A 24,685-nucleotide genomic window follows, 5' to 3' on the forward strand; every position below is an offset into this window, starting at 1 on the left:
GCGGCGAAGGCGGGGGCTGCGGGAGGAGCGGCGGCGCGGAGCGAGGCCGCCCCCTGCCGGGGACCCCGCGGCCGGGCCGGGCGGACGCGCCGGGCGCTCGGGGCGGTCTCGAGTCGCCGGGCCGGGGCGCCTCGGCTGACCCTGGGAGGGCGCTCTGCTCGCGACCCCTGCTCGGCCTCAGGGGTCCTCGGCCCGACTCTGCACCCGAGGGAGGAGCTCGCAGATGCTCCGGTCTTCTGGAAGTGAGCCGCTTCTCACTGCTCGGCTTGGCTCCAGGAGGGGCCCACGGCTCGACTTGGGGCCAGTGTGAGGAGGGGGCCCCGGGACCCCTGATCCTGGAGCTCGGAGGGCGGGGATCCCTGCTGGGGCTAGTGCGCTGGCCCGGGGCCGTCGAGTCTGGGAAGTGTGGTCCTGGGTGGCTGCAGACAGAGCAGCAGAGAGGCGAGGGGACACAGCGATCTGTGAAATGGGCACACGAAGGCTGTGGCGGGTGCTCCGGGAGGCTCCAGGTGCCAACCCCCTGCGAGCCGCGAGCCGGCGGCGCGGCCGGGGCGCGCTGACTCTCCTGCGGTCCGGCTGGGTCCCGGCCCCCGGCCCCGCCCCGAGGCGGTGCTAGCTCCGCCCCTGGGAGGGCACTTCCGGCGCAGCGGAACTCCGGGTGCCGGGTGAGGTTGCCGGCGGGTCGGCTCTGTGGTCTCGGACGAGGACCCATGAGTGCGGCGCCCCTGGTGGGCTACAGCAGCAGCGGCTCCGAGGATGAATCCGAGGCCGGCGTGCGGACCAGGCCGGGGTCTGGGGGCCGCCGTCGGTGAGGAGCGGGGAATCTCTCTCGGGAGGGCGCGGATTCGCGCGAGACCCCTACCGGACCTGAGGATCGGGGGTGCGCGGCGGCTCCCGGGGAAGGAAAAGGGGGCGCAGGAGGAAAGGAGGGTCCAGAGGACGCCCCTGGACAAAGCCCCAGATTGCCTCCACCTGGCTAGGGCAGGGTTGGGAGGTGGGACTCAGGTTCGGGTCCAGCCTCCGCTGGCCCACTCTTGCCTGGAGCGCATCACTGTGCCATCTTAGGTCTGTTTCCTCGTTGCAACACAATTGCAATAATAATAATACTTGCTAAAGCGTATGGAGAGCTTTTTCATTCATCCAGTATTCCTTGAGCACCCACGCAGCGCCATGGTCGGGTCTGGAAACTCAGCAGTGAACAAAGCTATGAAAGTCTCTGAATTCCTGGAGCTTAAGTTTTTAAATGGCCAGGCCTTATCTTTCCTGAGTGCATTACAAGCAGTATCTCAGTTGATCTCATAATAGCTGTATCTAGCAGAAATATACTTTACAAATATGGAATCTGGGGCCCAGAAAGGAGACATGACTTGCCCAAGATCACAGAGCTAGAAAATGCTGGCTCAGGCCTCCCCAGCTAGGAAATGTGACCCCTGAACTACACATGGCTGTCTGTCCAGTTGTTCCCGTGGGGACTATGTACCCTGCTAAGGTCTGCCTCCCAGAGTTGTTGGAGACCCCCAGTGAGACAGTACTGGGGAAATAGCTTTGTGACTATCTAGAAGCATCTGGTAGGCGGTGGCTCAGGCCTGTAATCCTTGCACTTTGGGAGGCCGAGGTGGGCGGATCGCTCAAGGTCAGGAGTTCGAAACCAGCCTGAGCGAGACCCGGTCTCTACCAAAAATAGAAAGAAATTAATTGACCAACTAAAAATATATATACAAAAAATTAGCCGGGCATGGTGGCACATGCCTGTAGTCCCAGCTACTCGGGAGCCTGAGGCAGTAGGATCGCTGAGCCCAGGAGATTGAGGTTGCTGTGAGCTAGGCTGACGCCACGGCACTCACTCTAGCCTGGGCAACAAAGTGAGACTCTGTCTCAAAAAATAAAAATAAAAAAATAAAAAATAAAAAAAAGAAGCATCTGGTAGGAAATACACACTCAGAGTCATAGTCTATAGGGAGTTACAACTTTTGTTGTATGTACAAAGGTAGAGAGTTCGAGGAGGATAAATGTGCTGGTTTTCTTTTTCTCTTGCAGTGGCCAGAGCCCCCTTCCCAGTCAGAGGTTTCCAGTACCTGACAGTGTACTGAACATGTTCCCGGGCACTGAGGAGGGGCCTGAAGATGACAGCGAAAAACACGGGGGACGGGTGCGCACCTTCCCCCACGAGCGGGGCAACTGGGCCACCCACGTCTACATACCATGTGAGTAATGTGTGAAAGGCGAGTGGCTGAGACCAATAGGTACCCCTTGAGGGAGGAATCTGGCCTCCACTAGAAAGAAGAAACCAGAAACCTATGACATTGGTGGTGGGAAAGATATTGACTCAGTAGGGAGAGAGCAAGTTTCAAGAATTGGGGATTTTTCTGTACCCTTGGTTTCAGTTTGAACTCATTGCCTGAAATATTTTTTATTAACCCTGGTATAATGTTCTCCCTGCTCATGAGGAGGTGATCAAAAGAGGTTGTGGGGTAGGGTTTTAAGGCCATCCCAGGGTATAGCCAGCACTTTATTTCTGAGAGGGCCCAGGGTGTGCTGAGTTCAAGTCCCACCGCATCCCTGATGGGTGAGTGGCAAGCAGAAAATGCCCAGGCTTCAGAGTCAGTCCTCACACCTCTACCCATTACTCTGGGTGCCCTTTAGTAAGTTACTGGACTTCTCAGAGCCACAGCTTCCTCCCCTCTAAAGTGGGCATAACAGTCATACCTATCTCCTAGGATTTTTGCGAAGATTAAATGAGAGAATCTATGTCAAGTTCTTAGCACAGTACACAGAGTACTGATGACTCTTACTATTTTGTGTTAGCTCAGGTAAACCCTTGGAACCTTCACTTCCCCATTTGCAGAATAAGGATGGGAATCTCTACGCTGCCTTTTTACCAGGGCATTTGGGCGAATTGAGTAAGATGCCGGGTGTGAGAAGACTGTTAACCATGCAGCTCTAATCACATGTTTGGTAAAAAGCAAATAATATGCAAACATATAAAGGTGGCCATTGGGAGTATTCCTTGTCTTTGTGAAAAATTGGAATCCTGCTAAATATCTATTAATAGGAGATTGATTAAAGAAATGCAGTGTTTCTCATTAGTGAATTCCTATGGAGCTGTCTTTAAACGCTTGACCTCTACTAAGAGAAAGGATGTCTAACATGGAGTGTTATATGTAAAAAGCTAGTTACAGAACAGTTTGAATGGTGCACTCTCATTTTTTTTAAACAAATAATATATATACATTAGTATATGAGAAGAAGCTGGGGAAATAGGTGCCAATGTGTTTATCTCTAGGGTAGTGGTCTTGAAAGTGGGATGTATGTTCCCTGGGGGAGGGGTCAAGGTGATCCATTAGGGTCTGGGAAAAAAGTATTAGAACTTTTTAATGCATTTCTTTTTGTCTTTTGTCTCATCTTTTAAAATTTCTGTTTTTAAGAGTGTACATTTTATAACATGCATGAGAGTTTTTTTTTTTGTTTTTTTTTGAGACAGAGTCTCACTTTGTTGCCCAGGCTAGAGTGAGTGCCATGGCGTCAGCCTCGCTCACAGCAACCTCAATCTCCTGGGCTCAAGCGATCCTCCTGCTTCAGCCTCCCAAGTAGCTGGGACTACAGGCATGCGCCACCATGCCCGGCCAATTTTTTGTATATATATTTTTAGTTGGTCAATTAATTTCTTTCTATTTTTGGTAGAGACGGGGTCTCGCTCAGGCTGGTTTTGAACTCCTTACCTTGAGCAATCCGCCCGCCTCGGCCTCCCAAAGTGCTAGGATTACAGGCGTGAGCCACTGCGCCCAGCCTGCATGAGAGTTTTTATCATGAATGCACATTGGATTTTTGTTGAATGTGTTTTCTGCATCTATTGATACGATTATGTGATTTTTCTTCTCTAGCCTATGGATATGATGGATTACATTGACTTTTATTTTAATTAATTATTTTATTTTTCTCCTTTTTTTTTTCTTTTGATCTAGGAGTAATCAACTTACAAGTCTTATACATTGACTTTTTTTTTTTTTTTTTTTTTTGAGACAGAGTCTCGCTTTGTTGTCCAGGCTAGAGTGAGTGCCGTGGCGTCAGCCTAGCTCACAGCAACCTCAAACTCCTGGGCTCCAGTGATCCTTCTGCCTCAGCCTCCCGAGTAGCTGGGACTACAGGCATGCGCCACCATGCCCGGCTAATTTTATATATATATATCAGTTGGCCAATTAATTTCTTTCTATTTATAGTAGAGACGGGGTCTCGCTCTTGCTCAGGCTGGTTTTGAACTCCTGACCTTGAGCAATCCGCCCGCCTCGGCCTCCCAAGAGCTAGGATTACAGGCGTGAGCCACAGCGCCCGGCCGTACATTGACTTTTGAATGTTGAGCCAGTCTTGCATACTTGAGATAAATCCCACTTAGTCATGGTGCATTATCCTTTTTATATATCATTGACTTTGATTTGCTAATATTTTGTTGAGGATCTTGTATCTATGGCTATGAAAGATATTGGTCTGTAGTTTTCTTTTCTTATAGTATCTTTGTCTGATTTTGATATGAGGGTAATGCTGGCCTCATAAAATATGCCAGGAAGTATTCTCTCTGCTTCTGTCTTCTGAAAGAGATTATAGAGAATTGGTTTAATTTCTTCCTTAACTGTTTCCTGGAATTCCCCAGTGAACCCATCTGGACTTGATATTTTGGAGAGTAGTTGATTATCGATTTAATTTTTTTAACAGATACAGGCCTATTTAAATTATCTATCCTTGTTTTGTGAATTTTGGCATATTGTGTCTTTCAAAGAACTGTTCCAATTCCTCTAGGTTATCAAATTTGTGGATATATTATTCATAGTATTCCTTCATTATCCTTTTAATGTCCCTGGGATCTGTAGTGATGTATCCTCTTTGATTTCTGATATTAGTAACTTGTGTCCTTTCTTTTGTTCTTAGTTAACCTGGAGAGAGGATTATCAATTTTATTGACTTTTTTCCCCCAAAGAACCAACTTTTGGTTTTGTTGATTTTTCTCTATTGATTTCCCATTTTCAATTTTATTGACTTTTGCTCTAATTTTTATTATTTTTTTTCTTCTGCTTACTTTGGATTAAATTTGCTATTCTTTTTCTTCTAATTTCCTTAGGTGGAAGTCTGGATGATTGATTTTAGATCTTCTTTTCTAATATATGCATCCAATTCTGTAAATAAAGCACCTCTTTTACTACATCCCACAAGTTTTGATAAGTTGTGTTTTCATTTCCGTTTAGTTCAAAATATTTGTAAATGTCTCTTGAGATTTCTTCTTTAACCCATGTGTTATTTAGAAGTGTGTTGTTTAATCTCCAAGCATTTGGGGATTTTCCAGTTATCTTTCTGTTACTGACTGCTAGTTTTACTCCATTGTGGCCTGAGATCAGACATTGTATGATTTCTAGTCTTTTCAGTTTGTTAAGGGGTCATGATGCTTGCTGTATCTCTTCAAACTGTATTTTTGCCTTTTATTATGTCTTATACTTTTTTCTTGATAGCTGGACATGCTGTACTCTAGAAAAGGAATTGCTATAAACAGGCCTATAGTGGTGTGTGTGAGGCATGGGGGGAGGGGAAGCTTTCTCTGGACCTGAGATCAGGTCTTAGTCTCCAGGTGAGTCTGTGCCCCGGACTTGCACTTCCACTTCCTGTGCTTCTCAGATTTTTCCCCTCTTAGGTGGGACAGGATGGCTGGGGGCCGAGGCTGGGGATTTCACTTCCGCATGTCAGTAGGGTCTAATAAAACACCAACAGGTTAGGCTCTAATTAAACATTTCTCCTGTTTAAGGACAGAAACTATTTTCTATTAAGAAAACCAGAATGAAAAAAAAGAAAGAAAAGAAAAGAAAACCAGGCCGGGCGCGGTGGCTCACGCCTGTAACCCTAGCACTCTGGGAGGCCGAGGCAGGTGGATTGCTCCAGGTCAGGTGTTCGAAACCAGCCTGAGCAAGAGCAAGACCCCGTCTCTACTATAAATAGAAAGAAACTAATTGGCCAACTAATAGAGAGAGAGAAAAATATTAGCCGGGCATGGTGGTGCATGCCTATAGTCCCAGCTACTTGGGAGGCTGAGGCGGCAGGATTGTTTGAGCCCAGGAGTTTGAGGTTGCTATGAGCGAGGCTGACACCACGGCACTCACTCTAGCCTGGGCAACAAAGCGAGACTCTGTCTCAAAAAAAAAATAAAAAAGAAAAGAAAACCAGAATGCTCCTGTGTACTTCGAAATGGTTCCTTTTGCTCTTCCCCAGCCAGAAATGCAAGGGAGTTTTCCCTCGATACTCAGTATGATAACCTAATAGAGGCCTAGAAGATAAACCTCACAGAAGTATAGGAGTCCCCCCAGACTGGGTACCGCTGGAGTTTCTAACTCTCAGATTTGTACACACTGAGTCTCCGGCAATGTGTCCATTATGGTTCAGCTTTCCCTACATGGCCCTGGTTCCTGCAGAGGCTTCAGCTGTGGGTTTCCAGTTTGGTCTGGTAATCTGTGAGTCTCTGTATTCGCCTGTTGGTCTCTCTGATTTGGGGGGCAGCAGTTGGCCCTGCGACCTCACTTCTCCTATAGAGCTAAGAATGGTTGCTTTTTCAGTATGTTGTTAGGATGAGGTGGCCACTTCCAAGCTTATTACATGCTGGACAGAAACCGGAAGTCCCCTGCATATTTCTTGTTCACTTGAATTCTTTATGATGAGCATGTGTGACTTCTATAACCAGAAATACACAGTAAAACATTATGGGCATACACAGACATAGGCTGCTTCCCAAAGTAATTTTTTCCTGAAACCCAGAGTAATAAGGGCCTGCCTCTGCTCTCTGGGCTTCTTCATTTCGCCGTGACACCTTGGCCAAGAGAAAGGCCCACCCGCTTCACTCTCCCCCTGCAGATGAGGCCAAGGAGGAGTTCCTGGATCTGCTTGACGTGCTGCTGCCCCACGCCCAGACCTACGTGCCCCGGCTGGTGAGGATGGAGGCGTTCCACCTCAGCCTGTCCCAGAGCGTGGTTCTGCGCCACCACTGGATCCTCCCCTTCGTGCAGGCTCTGAAAGAGCGCATGGCCTCCATCCAGCGGTGAGCGTGTCCCTGTGCCTCTCAGCTCCTTCCCCTCCAAGGCTCCTCCTTTCCTGAGCTCCTGTGGGCGGGCAGGTGTGGGGTGTGTATTACCCCCACAAGCAGTCGAAGCCTAAAGGGTAGAACACAGAACATCTTCTGGGGCTGCCTGCTGTATATCTCGTCCTTTGTGACCTTGGGCATGCCAGGCAAGCTCTTGACACCTCCAATTCCTCATCTGCTGTACAGGAAAAACCAGCTGTTTTCTTGTATACCCCCGCTCAGTATTTCCACCTCTTCTGTGACTAGATGTGTGGGGTTTTTCTCACACCAGCCAGTTCTCCACCTGTCCTGACACTGACTAGATACCCTACAATTTAGCTCAATTCGGACACTAACAGCCCAGAGTTAGGGAAGACTTAGTAGGTTAAAGGCTCAGTGCCACAAGGCTGCCCTCCACTTCAGATGCCAGCTGCAGTGTTGGGTCCCCAGGTCACCCACAGCTTCTGTCCGATTTTGCTACAAATCAGAGGTTCTTATGACACGCTTGTCAGGTTCAATCATGTGCTAGAACAGCTCACAGAACTCAGGCAGACCATTCACTTACTAGATGACCTGTAAGTTCCAAACTTCTGATCATGGCTTGGTCTTTCTGGTGAGCCCCCAACCAGGAGCCCACCAAGAGTTGCCTCCTTAGAACAAGAGACATTTGTATCACCCAGGAAATTCCAAAGGATTTAGGAGCTCTGCGTCAGGAACTGTGTAAAAGACCAAATAACAGAACAAAAGATGCTTTTAGCACCGCCACTGCTTAGGAAATCACACAGGTTTTGGGATCTGTGTCATGAACTGGGGGCAGAGGCTTACATATGTATTTCTTATTTCTCTTCTGCATACAGGTCATGGTAGTGGTGGTGGCTCCCTCAGAGGGGGCTTGTGGGAGTGAAATGAGACCATGTGTGCCCCCAGTGTGGCGACTGGTAAAGGATCAGACTTACCCCACAGCCTTTTCCCAGGTCTGTCCTCGCTGCAGGCATCAGAGATGTTGAGTGATTGAGCAGGAAGGAGGGAGCCCAGAGAATACCTTTCTTAGAGTCCTCCGGATCCTCTGAATGTTGGTATTAGCCCAAGAAGCCCTCCAAGTGGTAGTTTTCTGACTCTGTTTGTATCAGCAGAGCCTGTCTTCAAACCTGGCCCAGAAGCCTGATGTATAGATGTGTAGGACAGATAAAAACTGCTTCTAGCCAAAGCCACACCCACACAGCCCAGGAGGCCTGGAATTCCGTAGAATGTCTCTGCCCAATTGGAAAACTGCCCATTTAGTTGAATCCCCTTCTGAGGACCAGAGAAGGAAAGAACTTATCCCAATCTAGTCAGTTAGCCAGAGAATCAGACTAAAACTCATCTTTCAACCTAGCCCAGGCCTCCTCCCTTTTTTGATTGTCACTCTCAAACTCACTGGTCCATATGTATGTTACCAAGACTGTCTTGACCACAGGTACCAGAAACCCAACCCAACATGGCTTAAACCAAAGGAGAATTTATAGGCTGGTGTCACTAAAAGGTTCAGAGATTGTACCGGCTTCAGGATGAGTGGATCAAGGTGACCAGAAGATGTCAGATGGCACCTGACTCCCACCATCTCAGCTCTGTCCTTCTGTGGGGGCTTCATTCTCACAGTGACAAAGGAGGCCACCAGCATCTCCAGGCTGATGGTCTACCAGCCTGGAAGGACAGCCCTCTTTTCTAATTGGCTTCAGCAAAAGTCACGGGAATGACACATTGGTCTGACTTAGCTTCTGTGCTTTCCCTTTGTGAGTGAAGAGTTAACAAACCCTTTCCCCTTCTACACGAGAGCACTTCCCTTATCTTGCTGAAGCTCTGAGCCCTAGATAAAGGTGCAGCCGTGTTACTTATGTGAAAATGACAGGTGCCGGGCATCTGGACTGGGAAGCCTGAGTGAACGGGGCCCCTGGTGGGAAGCCATGGCTTTGGGCTTCCATGAATGCAGTGGTTCCTTCACTGGGCAGGAACCTCGCTGAGACCTCTAGAGACTTTGCCCAAGAGCCATCACTAGAGGTCCCAGTGCCGTGTGTATGTGGCTGTTCCCTTGCCCACTGGGAGACCAGAGAACAGCACCCGGGCCATTGCGCTGGCTCCCTCTGAGGACATGATTCTGATGTTGCCCTGTGGGTACACAGCGTTTCCTGCCTCGTGTCCTCAGGGAAGCCAGGCCAGGTGTGGTCTTTTCAAGTTTGATTGTCTGGTTGAGCCTAAGATGACCAAGAGTGGGCAGTGCACCCCCAATTCTGTTGCTGCGACTGAGGAAGTGCCCTGCTCTGAATGGCCAGGCCTGGGTCAGGGGCCCGCCTGCCTCTGGCGTAGGTTGGCGAGCAGCCCTCCAACACAAGGGTGATGGGAGAAGGGGTATTGGTTGGGCACAAACATCCAGTGTCCACTCCAGCATTTTGGCAGGCACCTTGTAGAACTTTTCCAAAAATCTACACTTAACCAAACTCGTGGTGGTTCTATCATCTCTTACGATTTCCCAGAAATTGATGCATTCAGAGGTTGAAGGCTGTCTGTAGAAGCAGAAAATTGACTGACTGACTTTCTGTCCGTAGAAAAGTTGTCAGATGCTACCCAGCATGCTAGTGTGTCGTTCTCCCTCAGATGGGGTGAGACCCTTGGCCTGGGGGGTGTAAAATGCTCTTTACTTGTGATGGGACTTGCCAAGTTAGCCCATGAGTAGCAGGAAGTCAGTCTGTCCCTCTGAGACCTCTAGTGTCCCACAGAACTCAGCCAGAACCAGCCAAAGTCAAAGCACTCAACCTAGTTGAACCTCACTGGTCCCCATGTTACTGACCTGAGGGGCGGGTGGGTGGGGTTTCTGTCTTGATTTCACACTAACAGAGACCCACTTTCCCTCACTAAAGGGTCAGAGGTGAGAGCAGGGACTTTGAAATCAGGCAGACTCAGGTTGAGATCCTGCTGCACTGAATTCTCCTTCACCAAGCTTCAGTTTCCTTGTCTGTAAAATGGGCACAGTTATAGTGCCTGCCTTAGAGGATTCCACAGGCTGATGTGCACAAAGCCTTCAGCTGAGCCCCTGACACACTGGAAATGTTCTCATTATTGCTTAGACTAAATGGGAGTTGTGTTTTTTTAACCTGCAAGAACCAAATTGGCCCTGCCTTTTTGTTACGACAGAGCTCCATTCGTCATCTGTGGCGAATGTATCTTGCTCTTACTCTGTAAACCTATCTTGCCCTTCCTCAATAAACTTTGGTTCATGCTAAAAAAAATTGACCCTTAAATGACCTATTATCACCTACCTAATGAATAAAACTCAGTTCTCATCAGTAAAGTTGAGATGGTCTCAAATTGTTCGTTGGAATAAATGGCTATTAGCAAAGTGAAATTTTTGCTAGCATCTGTATGAAGCTGCTATGTGTCACTTGGACTGGGTTCAGTCTACCTCCTATATAATGGGGTGTCGATATTAAGTGTAAAATGAGTTAACTATGTTTTCAAAGGGCAATTTTTAACGTTTTTTTTTTTTTTTTTTTCTTATTCTTCTTCCTGAAATATTGTCTTTCTTCTAAATTTCAGATTCTTCTTTACTGCCAACCGGGTAAAGATTTACACCAATCAAGAGAAAACCAGGTGAGTCCCCAACCCCCACCCCCAGTCACTACCTGAGGGAGATTCTTTGGTACAAAGATCGAGAGGGTGTTTTGCTTCTGGACTTGTTTGTCCCCAGCTTTTTGTTTGTTTTTAACCAACTCTATGTCTACGAAGTCCCCAAATCAGAACCTTTCATTAAGAAAAATAACTGGGGCCGGGTGTGGTGGCTCACGCCTGTAATCCTAGCACTCTGGGAGGCTGAGGTGGGCGGATTGCTCGAGGTCAGGAGTTCAAAACCAGCCTGAGCAAAAGCAAGACCCCATCTCTGCTATAAATAGAAAGAAATTAATTGGCCAACTAATATATATAGAAAAAATAAGCTGGGCATGGTGGCGCATGCCTGTAGTCCCAGCTACTTGGGAGGCTGAGGCAGCAGGATTGCTTGAGCCCAGGAGTTTGAGGTTGCTGTGAGCTAGGCTGATGCCACGGCACTCACTCTAGCCTGGGCAACAAAGCAACACTCTGTCTCAAAAAAAAAAAAAGAAAAAAGAAAAAGAACTGGGGAAGGACGGAGGGGAGGTACAGAAGTTGAGAAAACCATCTTGGTTCAGTGAGAAAAGCCTGTGAAAGTCAGAAAACCTGCTTCCCGTCCAGCTTTGTCCCCAGTTGTGACATTTGGCCTGTGCCTTCACCTCTGTGACCTGCCGTTTCCACACCGACACACGCCCCACCTTGTTCATCCATCACTAGGCAGCTGTGAGGTGCAAATGAGCCCACAGGGGGCTTTGAAAAGTTAAAAGTACTAAGGTGTTAGATGAACATAAGAAGAAATTATTATTGTCAAGGCTTCAAAGCAAGCCTCCCTGTCTGATCCACTTTACTTCCGAAAGGAGGGCTCCTTCGCTCATTCATTCCACGCTGCCCAAGTTTGTTAGCACCCACGCGTGCCGGGCACTTGTCGTGTGCTAAAGATTAAACAGTGAACAGGCAGACGCAGCTCTGGCTGCAGGAGAGACAGACAAGAAGCAAGTGGAGGAGAATGTTAATAACTATAGTGTGATGCAATCAATAATCAGGAGCTCAGGAGCAGGTACCAGGGAAGTGACCAGGGAGATGGCATTTGATGGTGACCGAGGATGAGAAGGAGCAGCCTCGGGAAGAGCTTTGCCGCGAGAGCTTCAAGCAGAGGACACGGCAGGCAGAGTGATTCCGAGGCAGGGAAGAACTCGGCATGTTTGAGGCCAGCGAGGTGGAACCCGGGGGCACACGGGAGAGCGGCAGGAGACGAGTGGGGTGGAGGTAGCTCATGCAGCGCCTTCAAGGTCAAGTGAGGAGTTTGGACTTTCAGTGTAATGGAAGCCGTTGGAGGGTCGGAACAGAGGAGAGGCAGGATCTGATTTATGTTTGTAAATGTCAGTCTGGCTAGATTGTGTCTACGTCTATGGCCACAGGGTCTGGAAAAAGATACAAGGCAGCAAGGCTCGACGCAGGGAAACCAGATAGGAGGCAGGTGTCGTTGTCCAGGGTAGTGACCAGTGGCTGGCCTGGCTTAGGGTGATGGCAGTGGAAGAGCCAGGAAGTGGACACATTTGAAATGCACTGCAGGCAGAATCAACCAGAATCGCCGGTGGGTTGGATCTGTGCGAAGTAAGGGGAAGAATTAAAGTCGATTCTTGGGTTTGAATAACTGTTCCCATTTTCTGTGATAGGAACACGGGTGGGATGAAAATCAGAAGTTCTGCTTTGCCCCTGTTTGTTTGTGCCTGTCAGATTTTGCTGCCCATTAGACCCCCCAGGTGGAAATGTCACATGTGCCAATTGGGTGTCCAGGAGAGGGGCGAGCTGGAGGCAGAAATGTGGGTGTCATCGGCCTGTGTGGTGACGTGGCCTGGGTGAGGTCGCCGCTGGATGCAGATGGGGAAGACCAGGGGCCTGAGGAATGAGCTCGACAGCCTTCCAGGCTGGGGGGCTGGAGAGACGAGAGGGTGGCAGGGGAGATGGAAGCAGGCAGCCAGAGGTGAGATCAAACCAGCACTGCGTAGTGTGTGGCGTCTTGGAAGCCAAGGGAGAAGAGGGTTTCAGGGAGGGAAGAGTCCACTGTGGTGGACAGCGCTGAGCAGTTGACACACAGCTAGAGAAGCGTGTGTTGGGTCAGGGAACCTGCAGATCACGGGCAACTCTGACAGGAGCACTTCCAGCAATCGGGTTGAAGATGGGAGGTGAGAAATTGAGACCGCAGATGTCCCGGCCCGCATGTCCCGGCCTGCGGGACCTTCTGTTACTTGCGGGGGCGAGGGGGACCGTGCCTGAAAGAGATGGGCGAGAGAAAGGAACGAGACCAAGCAAAGGGTTGTCAAGGTCTACTTTACTTGGATTTTTAGTAGATTTTATTTACAGAAACAAGGAAGTAGAAACAGAAAAATTGAGTGGGGGGATGATGAGGCTTGGGTGTGGGCTAATCAGCCCCAATCAGCATCCCAATGGCACCGGAAGCTGTTTGTGATGGATCACTCAACCCCAACCTGACAGGGGGTCGGGAACAATTGCAGGTAGCATGCCCTGGAGCAAGCATGTCATAGAATGCATTCTTCTTAGAACTATAGCTGGGGGGCTGGGTGCTATTTTCGTCTTAGGCTATTTTCTGTGCGTAGGACAAGTCAGGACAAGTCGTTGGAATGTGGAGGGTCTTAGTCTCCAACATCTCCCCCTATCTTTATTAATATGCGGGAGATTTACACAGGTTGGTGGAGAGCCTGTCTTAGGCTACGCGATGGGCTTCCGCGACCAGCACCCCAAATATAAGATCGGGCGATCGAAATGACGGTGAGGCCTCTGTCTTAGGCTATGTAGGTGGCATCCAGCTCCGGCACTTCTGATTATGAAGTGTGGCCCCGGGCATGGACCTACAATATTCCCGTCATGGAGTTACCTCACTGCTGGCGGGGTGTGCACCTGGTACGCGGCATCGCGATAATCCCGTCATGGGCGTCTCCACAGCTTTTGGAACCAACTGCGTTCTATGTCTGAGGCAAGGTTAGAAAACTTTAGACCCTCTGTGGCTGAATGGGGAGACTCTGTATGGAGGTCTTCTCTGGAGCCTCTTTGTTCTAGCCGTTGGTAAAACACGGAGACCGATTTTTGTGTGGCTGCGTCTACCTGCGACTTGACAAAGTTGGTTAGTTTTTTGAATGCCCAAGGCCCAAAAGTGAGAAGCAACAAAAAACCTACAAACGGCCCTAAGACACTGGGAAGCAATGTGGATAGCCAGGGGGATGTAGAAAACCAATTTTGATACCATGCCTCACTTTGTTCTCTCCGTTTTTTTCTATCTTCTAGGCTCTGTCTAACTCTCTCAATGCTATCTTCTACCAGGCCTGTTTTGTCTGCGTAAAAGCAACATTCTTCTTTGAGTGTTGCGCACAAGCCTTCCTCTTGGAGGAACACTAAGTCTAGACCTCTTCTATTTTGCAACACTATCTCAGAAAGTGAAGCGAGGGATTCTTTGAGATATTTTAGGCCCTGCGGTAGCTCTCGGAGATTATTATCGATGGCAGCAGAGAGCTGCAGGTACTGCTGGTTGGAGGTGACTAGAGAGGCTATGCCTGTTCCAGCCCCTGTGGCACCAAGGCCTAGAACAACTGCGAGTGTTATGGCCGTGATGGGCTCTCTCTTTTCTCGGGGCATTGTGGTGCCACTCTCCCAAAATTTAAGCAATTCGTCAGCAGGATGTACAGTGAGTCTGGGGAAAAGCATGACTAACACACAGTATTCTCTATGCTCAAGAAACGTTGCAGAGACTACATACGGGGTAAGGCCAGAAGAACAAGCAAAATAAGAGGTGTTAGATGCCTGAATATACTGAAAAGTGGAGTTGACAGTAATTGACTGATTGCATATTTTCTCTAAGGGTGCGGGAGGGAGCATTCTTGGGCTAAGAAGGCAAAGACCTAGGCCTGTGACTTGGCTGAGCGTCAGGCCATCATGGGTCTCTAGACCCCATCTGAGTCTGCTGGTGTCATTAGTAAATAATGGCTCACCAAATGTAGCGACGCCCTTATAGAAGGGAGGCCGGGGGGAGTAGCATACCCAACACTCCTGATATTCTGAATTATTGGCCTCTCGGATGGTCCTGATAGAGGCGTTGACTAAGGAGAGAATTAGTTCTGCCGAGGAAGGGGGCCCCTCGGGCAGGGTAGGTCGGTATAGGGAGGTGCTGAGCAGAGGAGGGGACACAGTTGGGGAGGAGGGTAGGCCCCTGGAGGGACCGAGAGGCCGTGGTGGGTGTAGGTTGTTATTAGGCCTAATGCGACCGTAGGACCTCTGCGGAGGCTTTCAATTAACTTGATTTTAAATGTGAGACCAATATCTCTCCCAGATATGTAAAGTCTGAGCCCCCATTCAAATCCCCTGGACTGATCCCAAGAAGCCTTTTTTCCAGCTTCGGTGAATGAAATTAACAGGGGGTTGCACCATTGGTTGCTACACTCTTTCTCAAAGGGGACCGGACCGCTGTTGAGGTGGTACGGGGAGGGGGATTTTCTTTTAACTGTTATATAGTCCCAGGAGGAGGAGGAGGGGCTCCAGTAGGTATCACCCGTAGTCTCACAGCCCCAGGAGGCACAAAAGAAGTCAGGGGCATAGCCACATGCTTCAGCAAGAGAACGGTCTCGATGAGCCCCAGGGCAAACATATATAGGGGCCATGGTTAGATAGGTTCTTCGAACCCCAGAGCTACAGCCTGGCCGAGAACTGGTGTCTCATTCTCCTGTGTTAATGGGTTTTACCTGTGGTGCAAAGTGTGAGGGCGTGCCCCAATAGTCATGGGCTCCAAGGGCCAACACGCATAGGTCGACTTCTAGTGGATCCCATGGTGTAGTGGCGGAGAGGTGCGAGGAGGAATTGGCAACGTCCCCTGCCTCATTAATTATTTGCCATGTATAGTTGTAGGCCTGGTGGATGTTGGCTGCGGCGATGTTCTTGACCGTGGCCAGAACTAGGCACAGGAGGGTCAGCGTCTTTTCTCGGGGAGTCATTGTATTTCTGGAAGAGAAAAGAATTAAGAATTCTTCTCAGGGGATTCCCTGGGTGGGTTATATAACTTAATCGCTCTCTCTGGTAGCCATCTGGCGTTTCCTGCCTGGGTATCGTAGATGCAGGCATGTCCTTTTCCCCATATGAAGACAGGGTCAGGTCCCAGCCATTTGCCTGTAAGCGGCTCCTTCCATAAGGCCTGTGCATAAGTATCGGTGGTGGATGGGTGCCAAAGGCGGTCGGCGGCCGTTTTACCGGCAGTGTCAAAGGTGAGAAAATTTAAAATGAACAGGGCATGATTAAGCAGGGTTTTGGAATTACCTGTCAAAGGGTACAAAATTCCTCCTCCCGATTGTAGTTTGGAGAGTGTATTTTTTAACGTCTGATGAGCTCTCTCTACAATACCTTGGCCCTGAGGGTTGTATGGAATGCCTGTAACATGCTTAATGCCTAACTGAGCACAAAAACTTTTGAAATTGGAGCTGACATATCCCGGGCCATTGTCAGTCTTAATAACTTTAGGCTGAGGGAGGGAGGTGAGACAGGCTATAACATGGCTGATAACGTGGCAGGTGGCCTCGCCTGTTTGTAGGGAAGCAAAGATAAATCCACTGCAAGTATCTATAGAGACATGTACATATTTAAGCTTTCCGAAAGGGGGGTAATGAGTGACATCCATCTGCCAGAGCTCCCCAGGGATCAGGCCGAGAGGGTTGACTCCTAGGTGTGGCTCAGGGAGAAGGGTAAAACAAGCCCTGCATTGGCGGACGATTTCTCTGGCCTGTTCTCTAATAATGGAGAATTTAAGCCTGAGGGTATGGGCATTGAGATGGTGTAAATCATGAGCCTGGCGTGCAGCGCAGACAGGATCAACAGTGATATTGTGAACAGCGCCTGCAACGCGAGTCGCCTGATCAACAAGATTATTTCTAGCTACTAGAGGCCCAGGAAGGCCAGTGTGGGCGCGAATATGGCCTATAAAAAAGGGCGCGGAACGGGAGTGAATGAGTCTTTGTAGTTGCTGGAACATTTGAGTGGTATTGTTGGAGGGCCGAATATGAGGCACAGTTTCCAAAGTGGCGACAGCATGAGCAACATAAGAACTATCAGTATACAAGTTAAATGGTGACTGATCTACGTATTTGAAGACTGCGACTAAGGCTGCCAACTCAACGAGTTGAGCAGAGGAGAATCTGGTGGAAAAACTGTGGACCTGGCCATTAATGCTATAGGCCGCGGTGCCTGAGGAGGAGCCGTCGGTAAAGACTAAGACAGCTCCTGGAATGGGGGAGACTCTTGTTTTTTTGGGAAATATTACAGGTGTCCGATAGAGGAACTGAATTAGTTTATCAGGGGGGTAATGATTATCTAGTTTACCCTGGAAAGACGTACAGTTAACCGCCCAGTCATCATCATTTTGTATTAGCCACCGAATTTGAGAAGCATTATAAGGGAGTATTATGATATCTGGATCCTTTCCAAAGAGCTTAAGGGAGTTTTCTCGCCCCAAGCGAATAATCTTAGCTACTAAGTAAGGGTAGGTGGGAAGGACTTTAGGGGAGGAAGCCGATAGGTGAACCCAAAAAAGAGGCTTGCCCTGCCAAAAGAGTCCCATGGGCGAAAAGGGGGTGGGGAGGACAAGTCTTTGGAAAGCTGGGCAAATTCTTTTTGAAGTTGTAAGACATCCTTTAATTGCGTAACCCTTTGACTTAAGTCTTTTTTGGTACGCAAAAGCAAGGGCATTGTAAGGGGAGGCATTAACGAAGGTGCGTAAGTCTGGGGCGTGTAAGGAGGAGGCCATTCGGGATTGTGATATCGGGCTGCTTCCTCTCTGATGGTTGCCTCTTCGGCGGGGTCGAGGGACTCTTGGAGGGGTTGTTTTTTGAACACCGGGTAATTAAATGCATGAGGGGCTGTACCCTCGGGTAAGGGAGGGTAGAAGGTCTTGGTGTCTGGCCTACTAATCGGGGGCTCGTCTTTAGATGTCTGGAGCTCAGCTGAGGGGTCCTGAGGGGGCATATTAATACAGACCGAGGGGCAAGGGGAAGGGCATGTTGTTCCCTCAGGATTATTAGGGGAAGTTGACCCTTCGGCCGCCTCTAAAGACGTTCTCAAAGCGGACCGAGATACGGGTCGGAGGCAGAATTCTGCTACTGAGAGCAGCTGCTTTTTATTGGGGTCTGAATCTGCTCCCTCAACAATATCTCTGATTAGTCCCCAGTACGAAAAAACGGATACAGGGACGGCATCTGGGCCCTGATTTAGAAGTAAATCGTTTAAATCTCTACCTACTTTTTGCCATTTGTGTGGGTGAATCTCAGGTCCACCAATAATAAACCAAGGGCAAGCACGATCAATGAACACAAAAAACTTTACTAAGTCTTTTTTCTTAACTCTAATTCCTCTCTCTCTGAGTGAGGCCTTAAGATCCTTGATAAAAACGGCCTCCTTAGACAATGAATGGCCCATCTCAATGGGGTGACAATGTAAAAATTTACTCACCAGACCGTGGACTCTGTGAGCAGCAGAACGAGGGTCTCTGTAGGGTTTCCTTTGGCCGAAGAGCACTCCGAAGCGTCACCCGACAAAGGTCCGTACCTCGGGCCCCACGTTGGGCGCCACTTGTCCCGGCCTGCGGGACCTTCTGTTACTCGCGGGGGCGAGGGGGACCGTGCCTGAAAGAGATGGGCGAGAGAAAGGAATGAGACCAAGCAAAGGGTTGTCAAGGTCTACTTTACTTGGATTTTTAGTAGGTTTTATATACAGAAACAAGGAAGTAGAAACAGAAAAATTGAGTGGGGGGATGATGAGGCTTGGGTGTGGGCTAATCAGCCCCAATCAGCATCCCAATGGCACCGGAAGCTGTTTGTGATGGATCACTCAACCCCAACCTGGCAGGGGGTCGGGAACAATTGCAGGTAGCATTCCCTGGAGCAAGCACGTCATGGAATGCATCATGGAATGCATTCTTCTCAAAACTATAGCTGGGGGGCTGGGTGCTATTTTCGTCTTAGGCTATTTTCTGTGCGTAGGACAAGTCAGGACAAGTCGTTGGAATGTGGAGGGTCTTAGTCTCCAACAGGCAGAGGCAAACAAGTCATCTTTTGAGCAGTTTTACCGAGAACAGGGTAGGGGCTGGCTAAAGACATGGGAAGACGAGCGAGAGCGTGTCCGAGTGCTCACGGGGCAGGGGTAGCAGAAGCAGAGAGCAAGGTCCTTGAGAAGAAGCGGCAGTTGCAATAGGAGCAATGACAGAACAGGGACGCAGAAACTTCTGGGTTCGTAGGCTTGGCAGTGGCAGGGAGGGAGGGGAGATGTGTGGGTTAGAACTGGGGAAGGAAGGCTTAAAGACAGAAGAGGAGGACTGAGTGGTTGGCTCGTGGGGCAGGAAAGCGAGCCTATGAGGGGGCTGGGGTGGGGCTCACGGCCCAGGCCTCTGGCTGTCCTCTGCCGCAGCTGGGATGTTTGTGTTCTCAGAGGCTGCCTGTCACGCCTGTGTTGTTGCCTCTTCTTCCTCTCCCTAGGACCTTTGTTGGGCTCGAGGTCACCTCAGGGCATGCCCAGCTCCTGGACCTGGTTTCAGAGGTGGACAGAGTCATGGAAGAGTTCAGCCTTGCCACTTTCTACCAGGTAACGAACAGGGCTGCTGCCTCTCTATTGGCCCATCTGTAACTGGGATAAAACCATCCTTAGAGCAGCCCTCGTGAGAGGCAAAGCAAAGCATTTTCCTGTGTAGGGTGTCCCCAGTGCCAGCCCTCAAAGGACACGCGCTCCTGGGGGTGAGGGCTGGCAGGTGTGGTCAGATGCAGCCCAAAAGTCCAACATTTCTTAGCAATCCTGTGTTGTATCTTACACGTGCTGGAGACTTGTACCTTCTACTCCATAATGTATCCGTGTTTGTTAAGAAGTAGTTGTCCAAAAAAATAGATGCTGCAGAAGGAAAGATTATAGCTTCCATGCCTTCCTGCATCTTTCCCAGTGCCCTCCAAAGGTACCTGGACTCTAAGTTGACTATCAAGGTTTGAAACGGCCATTAGTTTTATTTGATATATTTTTTAAAACCATGTTGAGGTATATAAGTATGAATTTGAATGGATATAACTATTGTTTCTTCGAAATTTTAGACATTTTGGGTTTTGTTCATTTTATCTGAAAAGTATGGCATCTACTGGAATGTCCTAGACCAGAAAATAGAATAAGAGCCTGGATTTTCTTCCATGTCCCCAGATTTAAAGATTGCCTCTATGATATTTTTAAGGAAAGCCCATGAGAACAGGACTGTTTCAGCTCAGCTGCCGTAGCAGAATACCATAGACTGGATGGCCTAGACAACAGAAATTTAGTTTTGCCCAGTTCTGGTGGCTTAAAGTCCAGGATCAAAGTGACAGCGTGGTTGGTTTCTGGTGAGGGCTCTTCCTGCTTATAGACAGTAGCCTTCTAGCTGTGTCCTCTCATGGTGGTAGAAGAGGGATTGGAACACAGGCTTTCTACTTTTCTTATAAGGGCACTAATCTCCATCGTGAGGACCCCACCCTCACAACCTCATCGAACCCTAATATTCTCCCAAAGGCCTCATTCCTACATGCTATCACATTAGGGGTTAGGGCTTCATGAATTTGGGGGAAGCCCAAATTCTGTAGCAGGGACCAACCCTAGACTGTTTTGTCTGTCGGTGGAGGGTACTTGGGGTCAACACCGAGGGTCCAGTCTCCCACACAGCAGGCCAGGGATCCAACAGGGATACCAGGACACACGGCAGCTCTGTCACAGACCTGCTTTGATGGCGGGCCCTGCCGGGGCAGCCAAGGGACTGCCTGCCTCCCTGCTTTTCCTCTCCAGGACCCTTCGTTTCACATCAGCCTGGCCTGGTGTGTGGGTGACACAAGCCTCCAGCTGGAAGGGCAGTGCCTGCGGGAACTACAGGTGAACGCCCAGGGTGGGAACCGAGGGCGCTGAACTCCAGAAATGACGGGATGGATGTTGGGAGGGGGAGGATTAGGCATCCAACACCGAATTCCTGGGAAGCAAATGACATGGCAGGAGACCCTAACACCTTACCTTGCAACTCAAGCTGTGGTCTCTAGGCCAGCAGCATCTGCAGCACCTGGGAGCTTATTAGCAATGCAGACCCGTTGCTCTGCCCCATAGAAATAGGAATTGCATGTTAACAAGATCTCTAGGGATTTATGTGCATGTTAAAATTTGAGAAGCACTGCCCTAGAACACTGATCTGTGAGGAGGCTGCAGGCTTCCCCTGAAGTCCTCCCTCCCACCCAGAGGTTAAAGGGTTGGGTCTGGCAGATACTGGAAAAGAGTGAAATGTGCTAGGTATAAGGAACATCCAGCCCTCAGAGCCTATCATATTTTGATAAGTAGGTGAAATGTTTCACTGTCCCATCTGTGCCCTTGGAGGAGAACAGTGCACTGCCTCCACCTTGGGCAGGGGGGCCAGCAGGGAGTTTGGCCGTTCAGGAATGTGGGCCTAGTATTGCTAACACTTCTGTTTTCCCAGAGAAGCTGGAAATACAGATTTTTATGTGTAATCTCCCAATTTTCAAATGTTGGAAAACTAATTTGGATTTTTAAAAAACATGTAAGCCAAACAAAACACGTGCAGGCTGGATACAGCCCATGGACTGTCATCAAGAAGCCACTCGCTCTTGGCCTGATTATGCTAGAGGTGGCAAAGAGCTCTGGCTTCTGGCCCCAGCAGACCTGGGTCTGGCTCCTGCTTTTATTGGTTTCTGTAACCCAGCTTATCTGTAAAGTTGAAGTGACAGGACTGACTTCACAAGATTACAGAAGTGATGAGAGGAGATAACTAATGACAAATCTGGAACCTGCATAGCCCTGGGGTCCCTCCGCCTCCGAAGAACTTGGGCAGGCTGGTTTTGTTTGCAGTGCCCTCTGGGTCCAAGATTTTCTTTAACGTTCCTGTCCTCTCCCTGGTTTCAGGACATCGTGGATGAGTTTGAAGATGCTGAGATGTTGCTACGTGTGCACACTGAGCATGTCCGCTGCAAGTCTGGGAACAAGTTCTTCTCCATGCCTTTGAAGTGAGCACCAGAGGCTTGCCTTTCCCAGGCCCCTCACAGGCCAGGCAGAGGTGGAGAAGCTGGCTAGAACCCCTGGGATGCTTCTAGCCTCCTGCTAGGAGGCCCCAGCCCTGCCTTCAGCCTGGCAGGAGGTGTAGCCACTCCTCATCCTCCCTGGGGGCTCGTTCTCTCTCTGTCCTGGCCCTTTTGGGTTGCAGGTTGAGAATAGCTGTGTTGTGGTCATTCCCACAAATTGCCAGTAGAGGGCAGCCTGGGCATCTCAATTCTTGCTCTGTGGTGTTTATGCAAAATAAATAAAAAGAATATTGGGGTCACTGGTGAGCCCACCCACACTCAGCCAGAATCCCCACTGTAGTCCCTCTAACAAACAGCCACTCCCCCCACTTCACAGTTTGTATTTTGAAGCCATTGGCCTCATCATGCCCTGGCTCATCCCTGGTGAAGCCAGGACATAGGGTGCTTCAGTGGGTCTATCACCCTCCTTCCTTAAAGCGTGTGGCTTTTATTTATTTACTTTTAATCTCATCCTCCTCCTGTGCCAGCAGAGGCCACTCCAGGGCCAAGGTACAGGGTGCTAATTTGTGGTTCGGCACCAGTTTTCTCCATTCCTTCCTCCCACTCACCCCCAGCCAGGTGTCTGGGGAGACTCAAGCAGATGTTTCATTTTGGCTGGGCTGGTGGCCCAAAGCCAGGCCTCCAACGCACTGTGACCTCTGGCTTCCCGCTTCCCGGTCGGCTTTCCCAAAGAGGCGGAGAGGGGCCTTCCCCCAGCCAAAGTTCTCCTCCTGTTGCCTCCTCCCCCTGCTGTGGCCTGCAGGCTTTCTGAGAGGGACCATGGAGGTGGGGCCAGGGGATGTGCAGGACTTTTATTTTTTGATCAAGCTCTCCTCAGGGCCAAGGACCCGTCCTCACCAGTTGTCATCTGGATTGTTGGTGATGGATGAAGAAATCTTTTTATGTTATAGTTTTAAACTATGTTCAATAAATAAAAATTGCATTTTTTATGTTGGATCTTGTTTTGGACTGCTTGTATTCAACACAGTGGAAAACAACTTTCCTCTTCCCCCACCTCTCTGGCTGTGCTTCACAGTTTAGGGGGACTCTTAGGAGTCTCTGCTCTGACTTCTAAGGTGGCTTCTAGGGGCATTAATGATGCCTTGATAAAATGAGGGCAGGGTTACCTGGCCTGCCGGGCCTGCACCCAGAGGTCGCACATACTGTATCTAGCCCAGGGCTTAGCAAGTGGCAGAGGGTCACCACCCCATTCCTTGCCAGTGTGAGCATAGACACTTAGACCTTACACTGCTATGCCACTTACTAAGGGTCCTGGGACCTTCTCTTCTATTCTTCCCAATAACCCCGCTGAAAATTAAACAGGGTAGGAATAAAGATTCCACTTTTATGGAAGAACAAGTGACGTTACTTCTTGGGGTCATGTTGAGATATCAGAAGTAAAAGCCTGGCTCAGCCCTAGCCTCAAGTCCAGCTCCGGGCAGCCCCGGCACACTGCCTCCTGCTCAGGCCTGGTCTCTGGGCAGGCGGGCTCACGGGGGCCTGTCACTCTGGCTCCCATGATGCCCCCTGCAACTCTGCCTTTCCTGGACCAGGCTCCCAGTCACTGCACTGGAACACCCTGGAAATCACATCCTATAGACGTCTTGTTCCCCCACCCTCACCACATCGATCTGCTGACTTGGACTGGTCAGTACGTCGGTTGTTCTGGAGACGGAAAGGAAGCCAGGGCCTGCGCTTAACTGACACCTGCTCTGTGCCAGGCCCTGACCTGGGCACTTGGGTCAATCGGGCTGGGTCTGGTCCTCTGGATGCTCACAATAGGGGAGCAGGCAGGGTACACAGAAGACTCCCCATCCCAGCTTCACGCTTCCCAAAATTTGGGCACTGGCTCTTCTTGATGGGGGAGGGGGTGGTGCAATGGAGGGCCTCCATTAACAAGGCCAGGAAGACAGGACTGGGCTGGTCCCCCAGGGGAGGCTGTGGCTCAGGGAGTCCGTCTGTGCTGGAGATGGCATTAGAGTGCAGGAACTTTGCGCAGTGGGCCAAGATCAATAACTGGCTCTTCAGTGGAGAATGGAAGGTGGCAATGGAGGAAGTGGGAGATTCGCAGAGGGGGAGGGGAGGCAGGCTGGGCCCGAGGAGGCCGGGCAGCCAGGCTTGGCGGGCACCCAGACACTGATCGCCTCTGGAGCACCCGGGCCAGCCAGCGCTCGAGCTGACAGTGCAGAAGCGGCTGGGGCTCTTCCATAAGAGGAGATGTGCTCTGAGAAAGCCGGAGACGACTCCAGAGACAGAGGGAAGACGAGCAGGCTGGGGTCCCCCCAGGCAGGCTGGCATGCAAAGAAATGCTCTTGATGGGGGTTTTATCACACCAGGGAGAGTACAAAATCAACACACCTGGCCTCAGTGTCCTCAGATGTTCCCCGCAGGGCAGGGAAATAATCATCTCACAGCCAATTTGGCCGATTTCCACCTGGCACTCTCCAGCCTCTCCAGACCACCCCAGCTTTGTTTCCAAGGGAGAGGGGAATTACCTTGGCTTGCTTGTTTATTCTTCCCTTGTCTTGGCACTAACAGTCCCAAGGCCTGCTCCACCTTTGATGGTGTGTCTGGTGCCCCGCCCGAGGGGCCCCTGGAGGGGCAGCTGGGGGAGGGGGTGTCCCGGCCTAGCTCCAGCCCACAGCCACTTTCCTTCACTCAACAAGAGACCTGGCTACTACCTGAATCAGAACGCTCCCTTTGCAAATGAGGAAACAAACCCAAAGCCGCAGTAACTTGCTCCAGGTCACCCTGTAAATAATTCGAGCTGCGGCAGGAACCCAGTGACCTGGCTTCTAACCCGGAGCTTTGTGTACAACCCCTCTCACCACTACAGAATCTCAAAATGCAACTGCCCTAAAACGCCGCATCT

At 49.9% G+C, this 24,685-nt stretch overlaps 1 protein-coding gene across 4 annotated transcripts; it reads left to right on the plus strand.

Annotated features, from left to right (window-relative positions):
* Positions 1–183: 183 nt before the first annotated feature.
* USB1 (U6 snRNA biogenesis phosphodiesterase 1) lies at positions 184–22,768 on the plus strand. Of its 4 annotated transcripts, none has more exons than XM_075995682.1 (7): positions 184–306; positions 2,038–2,204; positions 6,883–7,066; positions 10,658–10,711; positions 19,228–19,333; positions 20,543–20,626; positions 21,659–22,768. In XM_075995682.1, exons 1-7 carry the CDS (start codon positions 224–226, stop codon positions 21,761–21,763), a joined length of 783 nt encoding a protein of 260 aa, XP_075851797.1. In that variant the 5' UTR covers positions 184–223; the 3' UTR covers positions 21,764–22,768. The 4 variants fall into 4 exon arrangements, with proteins under 4 accessions (XP_075851797.1, XP_012599426.1, XP_012599422.1 ...); XM_012743968.3 differs by lacking the exon at positions 184–306 and adding an exon at positions 599–808; XM_012743969.3 differs by lacking the exons at positions 184–306; positions 20,543–20,626 and adding an exon at positions 601–808.
* Positions 22,769–24,685: the final 1,917 nt, after the last annotated feature.

This window comes from Microcebus murinus, chromosome 20, assembly GCF_040939455.1.
Source record: "Microcebus murinus isolate Inina chromosome 20, M.murinus_Inina_mat1.0, whole genome shotgun sequence".
In the NCBI taxonomy this organism is placed as follows: domain Eukaryota; kingdom Metazoa; phylum Chordata; class Mammalia; order Primates; family Cheirogaleidae; genus Microcebus; species Microcebus murinus.

Bases quoted from the DNA above. Each gene is read 5' to 3' on its own strand.
- USB1 (XM_012743968.3), top strand. From the start codon at position 711: ATGAGTGCGGCGCCCCTGGTGGGCTACAGCAGCAGCGGCTCCGAGGAT. The intron at 10,712-19,227 runs GTGAGTCCCCAA...TCCTCTCCCTAG, and splicing joins ACCAATCAAGAGAAAACCAG to GACCTTTGTTGGGCTCGAGG. The intron at 19,334-20,542 runs GTAACGAACAGG...TTTCCTCTCCAG, and splicing joins GCCTTGCCACTTTCTACCAG to GACCCTTCGTTTCACATCAG.